At 59.9% G+C, this 5,887-nt stretch overlaps 1 protein-coding gene across 1 annotated transcript; it reads right to left on the bottom strand.

Annotated features, from left to right (window-relative positions):
- Positions 1–5,386, bottom strand: REN (renin). Its single transcript, XM_049831872.1, has 10 exons — positions 5,286–5,386; positions 4,493–4,649; positions 4,207–4,330; positions 3,808–3,926; positions 3,437–3,633; positions 2,628–2,636; positions 2,081–2,203; positions 1,351–1,495; positions 1,135–1,233; positions 1–708 (listed from the first exon to the last, which is right to left on the bottom strand). The coding sequence occupies exons 1-10, from the start codon at positions 5,384–5,386 to the stop codon at positions 547–549; spliced, it is 1,236 nt and encodes a 411-aa protein (XP_049687829.1). The 3' UTR covers positions 1–546.
- Between the last annotated feature and the right edge of the window lie 501 nt (positions 5,387–5,887).

Genomic DNA, 5,887 nt, shown 5'->3' with positions numbered 1-5,887 from the left:
CCTCTGCAAGAATAAGCATCCACCCAGTGTCCTGTTGCTCTAAGATTGTTTAATATTGAAGTCACGGAGAGGGGTAGGGTTAACACCAGCTAAAACTATCATTAAACACAGCCAGATTATTTTTCTCCCATTCAAAGAATAACACGAACTGTAACAGATCATCCCTCCTCAGTCTGTCCGCAACCTGCGAGCACCACCACACCAGCAGCAATTCACTGCGTGCCAGTTGTACTATTGCACATCACCCTAGAAGTCCCTGGAGGTGCAGCTCCGGACACAGGATCCCGCTTTGATTTCCAGACTGAACATGCTCACTAGAAGATGCGTTTAAGGCTCAGTTCTCCCCAGCAGCAGAGACTCTCGGGAAGCAGAGCGGGGGTTTTCGAGTGGGAGAAGGTGAGGTTTTGCAGTTGCTTCAGTACAGAGAGGAGGTGGCTGAGCTGTAAGGAAACGCTGTTCTCGTTTGCACTTCAAATCATTTCTTCTCGGTGGTACTCTTGCCTCCAGGCTGGTTCCCCCATCCCTCTCCACGGCTCCCGCCGGCCGTCAGCGGGCCGTGGCAAAGCCGATGCAGTTGTTGCGCCGGTCAAATTTGGTGTAGTAGTGTCCGATGAAGCTGGCGCCCAGGATCCAGAGGGGACCAGCCGGAGGTGGGATGTCCAGCCCTGAGAAAGCCACCACGCAGATGTCCTCCCCGTACTGGGATTGCTGCAAAGAGGAGGAGACCCACGCGGTGATGGAGGTGCCAGAAGGGAGACACCTACCCCAGCGTGCCCGAGGAAGGGCTGTGATCCCCAGCAAAATACCCTCTGCTTGGCCTCGACATTCCTTCCCCCAGGAAGGAGGATCCCTGCCTGTCTCTGCTCTTTTCTGCTAACCCCAAATCTCCCCGAAACCACCCAAGGAAGCAGCGACAGGTTGGTCTGGCTCATCTGGACACCTCTGCCGAACGGGAGGGTTTGGGGAAGAATACGAAGCATCACTCTGGGGCTCATCTCAGCTGCTTTACGGGAGCCAAGGAGGGTGCAGGATGCTGCAGAAGAGCTGCACCCCGAGATGCACTGCTCTCCCCAGCAGATACACCCAGCCTGGGGAGAGCCGCTCTCCCGCCCCGCACGGAGGGATGCAGCTTACCCGGAGGACATAGGCTGAACCGCTGAGCGTGTATGCCTTCCCACCCAGGTGGAAGGAGATGTTGGGCAGCTGAAGGACTTGGTCGCAGTCCACCACATACTGTGGGAGGAGGAGGCAGCGCTGATCTCATTTGCTGGGGCGGGGATGGGCTGGGGTACAGGCAGCCAAAGGGGCAGGTGGCAGGGACATGGAGTGGGACGAGGGGGGTTTGCTCACCTCTCCTTCGGCCATTTCTGCTGCCCCGATGGCTTTCATCAGCACAGAGATGGGGCCAGCTGGGCCAGTGATGTAGGACGCTCCTGTGTCGATGGCCACGGAACAGCCTTCCTTGCAGAACAGGATTTCAGCCCCTATGGACACCCTGGTGTGGGAGCGGAGAGGGGTGACCCTGAGTCTCCCTTGGCTCCCAGGGCCATGTGTGCCCACGCATGAGTGTGCCACGTCTTTGTCCAGGGAACGCTGGCCAGGCAGAGCATGTGCTTCTCCCGGTGCCTCCAGAGAACAGACTCTCCAGGGGCACCGGGAACCCTCCCTTCAAGCCTCTCGAATGTGAAAGCTAATCTTCATTATGCGTGGTTTGTTTTGTTTTTTTAAAATTAAACAAAGCAGAATTGTTTCAGTGCCTTACACTTCTGCAGGGCTAAAGGGGGTTAAACTCTTCCACTGCAGCTTCCAAGTTGAATCAGCCCACGGTGCCACCCCCTCTGCATTCCCCGGCTCAGCTCCTGGCTCCTTGCTGAGCATGGAGATATAACTCTGTGCTGGAGGAACCAACCCTGCTCCCCTCCAGAGGGGAAAGCATCCACCAGTGACACCGAGTGAACACATGTCTCTGTGGACCACCTTCCCCAGCACCCGGCAAGCTTTTCCCAGGCCCACCCTTGCACACCCAGGCAGGTTTGCAGGATGCGGCCCGGTGCTGTGCAGAAGCACTCCCTGGCCTCACCCCTTCATGCTGATCTGCCAGTAGCCGCTCTTGCTGACGTTCAGGTAGTGGAAGTCACCGGTGTAGTAGGCTGGGTCGCTGCCTCCGAGGATTATTTCCCCCCCAGGTTTCAGAAGAGCATTCCTAGGGTGCAGAACACAGCGGAGTGATTACCCCTCGGCTGCTGTCCCTAAAAAAACAGTGAGAAGGGACCAGCCCCAGCCATAAGGCTCTGCTGACCCGGTTAGCAGCAGCAGAGAGCAAGTTGGAGCAGAAGAAACCCCAAGTTAGTTCAGCGGGGTGCGAGAGCCCGCAGGAGAGGAGGTGCCACATGCTGAGGTCTCCGAGCAGGTTGGTGCTGGCTCCTGTACAGGGCAGGCATGTGGGCAGAGCCCAGTATGGGGCTGCTGGTGTGTGAGCTCCTACGGACCAGTGCCTGGCTGCCAGCACTGGGCAGGGCTCGCCTGGGGCTGGTAGCACGAGCGGGATCTGCTGCCCGGCCCCGGGGTGCACGGGTGACTGTTAGTGGGTGCTGCCTTGAGAGCGCTCGTGCTTTTTGTCTTCTTACTTCGAAGCTCTGCAAAGAGAGGGATGCTCCATAAGCCTGTGGTCCGAGGGCAGCTGTGTCCCCGGGGTGCCAAGGGGAACTAAGCAGCACCCAGACGAGGCTGCAGTTGCAGCCAGCATCATTAGGCTTTGTTCGTTATTGATGGATCCACCTTTAGTTGAGGTAAAGAGTTACTCTGCCTGCTTTAAGCATGTGGGTTTGGGTCTGTTTGTCACTGCGCATTGCCAGGGTGCTGTACCTGGGGCCAGTGGGGAGTGCTGGGGAGGGGAGGGCGGCATTCCCGCTCTGCCAGGACAGGCTCTCCCGCTGCTTCTGCGGGTTTTGGTGCTGCTGGGAGGAGGGATGCTGGGGCACAACAGCTTGGGGCAAGAAATTAAAGGAGGTTTGGCTGCTGGTGCAGGGTTTTTTTTCAATAGATTTTTTGGGGGTTTTAATTTTGCCTGTGGATGAAACACTACATCCACTCCCAGCTGTGATTCTCCAGCTCCACTAGCAGAGCTAGTGACTTTGTGCAATCCGACAGTGACAAACGAGCAGGGGGCAGCCACTCCCGGCCTCAGCACTCCCTGCCCAGCAGCTCCAGATAAGCATCCACATGGCTCTGCCTCTTGTGCTGCCTCATTCCACTCCAGCTCCTCCAGGCATCCTCCACATGCCGGTGCCCTCCACCCCACCCCAGGCCCTACAGCCCCAGCCATGGATCTTTCTCAATCCCGAGATGCAAACCCAGTACTGCCGTGGTTGCAACGTCCACGCCCTGCAAACCAAACTCCTCCCCAGCCCCGAAGCCTGGTCCCTACAAGACCCACCGGCTGTAGTAGACGGAAAACACGTCCTCCTTGAGGATCTGCTGGGAGAGGATCCGGTCGAAGACGGGGGTGATGCCATCGATGGCCTGGCTGGGGTAGCCCATCCCCAACACCCCATCAAACCTGGCAAAGATGAAGGGGAAGGCAGGCAGCGCCGTTGCCTCAGCAAAGACCTGGATGATGGGGATGTCTGACACCTGGGGAAGGGCACAAGTGTCCTTGCAGGGAGCTGGGGGGCTAGATCCCCCCCAAATCCCCCCTACTCTTGGGTGACTGGGGATGCTCATATAGGGGAGCAGAGCCACACGCACACGGGCATCTCCTTGCTGAGCCAGCAGCTCCAGGTCTGCAAATTCAGGGCACGCACTCACCATAACGATGTCCTGGCTGAGGAAGCCTTTGACGCTCCCTGTCCCGTAGCGGATAGCAAAGCCCGTGCCATTGGCTATGTACGTCCGTGACTTGGAGGAGTCGTAGCGGCTGTGGGAAACTGGGGAGAAGGAGAAGGTGCATCAAAGGAAGCGAGGAAGGCAGCGACGGCAAGACCGGCTGGGCGTCTCTGTTCCCCCAGCCTCTGTAGGATGATGAACCCACCCTGCCCCAGTGCCAGGGGATGGGACAGCAGCAAACAGACCCCCCCTGTCCAAAGGTAAACCCACCCCAGTCTGCTCTGAGCAGCCCTCGAGATGGAGGGACTTGCCCACGTTCGCTGAGCTGAGGCTGGAGGGGGTCTGCCCTGACCCCGGGTCCGGCCGTGCCCCCGTACTCACCGCAGGCGCTGTAGAGGGGGGAGCACTTGTAGGACGGCACCCACAGGTTGGCCGAGCCCGTGTCGAAGACCACCTTGAAGGTCTGCGCAGGGGTACCGATGCTGATCTCGCCGAAATACTGGGTCTGGAAGAGGAATAGCATGGGGAGCATCACTGGGGGCACAGCTCAGACAAGAGACGGGGCTCACGCAGACCCGAGCCCCGACAGCAAATGCACCGTGGGGTGCAGCGGGTGCGACTTGCGGGGTGCTGGGGTGACAAACCCCCTCCGCAGGGAGACACTTACGTCCAGGTAGTTTGTGAGGAGGGTGGGAGCCGTCCCATTTCTGGGACCGACCCCACCGCTGCGGCTGCTGTGCTTGAGCTCAGGGAAGATGTCCGACACCTTCACTCCCATCTCCTGCAGCGTCTGGCGGATGGAGGGCATCCTCCGCAGGGCGATCCTGTCGGGATGGGGAGAGGGGGTGAAGGCAGGGCTGGGGGGGGCCGGGAGAGCACCCACAAGAAGACCACCCACCCCAGCACTCCTGCTTTTGGGAAATCCAGCCGGGTGGCTCTAGATGGCAGCAGCTCCCCACGCCGTGGGGCTGCCAGCTGGGCTCCGGTGGGTCCCTCTCCCACGGCACCACCAAACCCACACCGGCCCTGGGGAGGGTGGGGGGGGGTGCAGCAGGCGGGATGCACCACAGCCCACCCGGGACAGGGATTCCACGGGGGCTGGCTGCTGGAAGAGGTATCTACCGACACCAGGCAGCCACTCATGGGCTGAGCTCAGCCCCACGCTCGGCTCGTTCGTTGGCAAGCGAAGGGCTTCGTTTTGGCCTCCTCGGTTTTTTGGGAGACAAGGGGTGCTGCTGACCATGTGGTGCTCAAGGGGGGAGAGGAAGAGGAGCGAGGAAGAGCAGGCGCGCTAGCGCAGAACAGAAAAGGAGGAGGAAAGGGGTTTCTCAGCACGGCTGCGGCAGGTACCGCAGGAGGAGAGTCCTTCGGTCCTCAGCGCCAGCCCAAGCACCCGAAACCAAGGGGAGACAGCAAGACCCACAACGTTATGGGCCACCTGCAACACACACGCCTGCTACCTCTGCAAAGCCTGGGCTGGTGAGGGGAAGAAGCTGGCACCCCAGGTGACGGCCAAGACCACCAGACACTGCTGCACCCTCCTGCTGTGTCCTGTCGGCATCTCGCTCTCCCAGGGCAGCCGCCTCCTTTGCCAGCAGCGTCGTTGCATCCCTAAGGGGAGGAGGATGCTTTTATAGCCTGGGTTTCTGCATCCGTGTGGGTTTCTCCTCCCCGCTGGCTGGGGGAGGGCTGGGGATCCCACAGGCAGCGCTGTAGGCAGGTGGCTGGACGCTGGCCATGACGGTCCCTGTGGAGGGTGGCATGGCCAGGAGAGCCCCGTGCCCAGCGGCAGGTGGGCACAAGCTGACAAGCGTGGCTGGCAAGGGGAGGTGTGAATAGCTGGGAGCCACAAACCCACGCTCCTTGCGGTTAATAGCATTGCTACCTGTCAGCAGCCGGCCACCGCTAACACGATGTGTGTAGGGCATGGGCCAAATGCTTGCTGGTGTCAGTCAGGAGAGCTGGTGGGTAATGCTGATGCCGGTGGTGGTGGCTCAGGTCTAGATGGCAGTCTGGCCAAGGAGATGGCCCGGAGCTCTGTGCTAGAAAGGAATGGGGTTTT

This window comes from Accipiter gentilis, chromosome 29 (assembly GCF_929443795.1).
Source record: "Accipiter gentilis chromosome 29, bAccGen1.1, whole genome shotgun sequence".
Lineage (NCBI taxonomy): Eukaryota > Metazoa > Chordata > Aves > Accipitriformes > Accipitridae > Astur > Astur gentilis.
This window is presented reverse-complemented; position numbering and strand designations above follow the sequence as displayed.

Excerpts from the sequence above, each read along its gene's own strand:
- REN (XM_049831872.1), bottom strand. The coding sequence starts at position 5,386 with ATGCCGACAGGACACAGCAGGAGGGTGCAGCAGTGTCTGGTGGTCTTG. Across the intron at positions 4,331-4,492 it reads TCCTCACAAACTACCTGGAC|ACCCAGTATTTCGGCGAGAT; the intron begins GTAAGTGTCTCC and ends TTCCTCTTCCAG. Across the intron at positions 1,496-2,080 it reads TGGCAGATCAGCATGAAGGG|GGTGTCCATAGGGGCTGAAA; the intron begins GTGAGGCCAGGG and ends CTCCCACACCAG.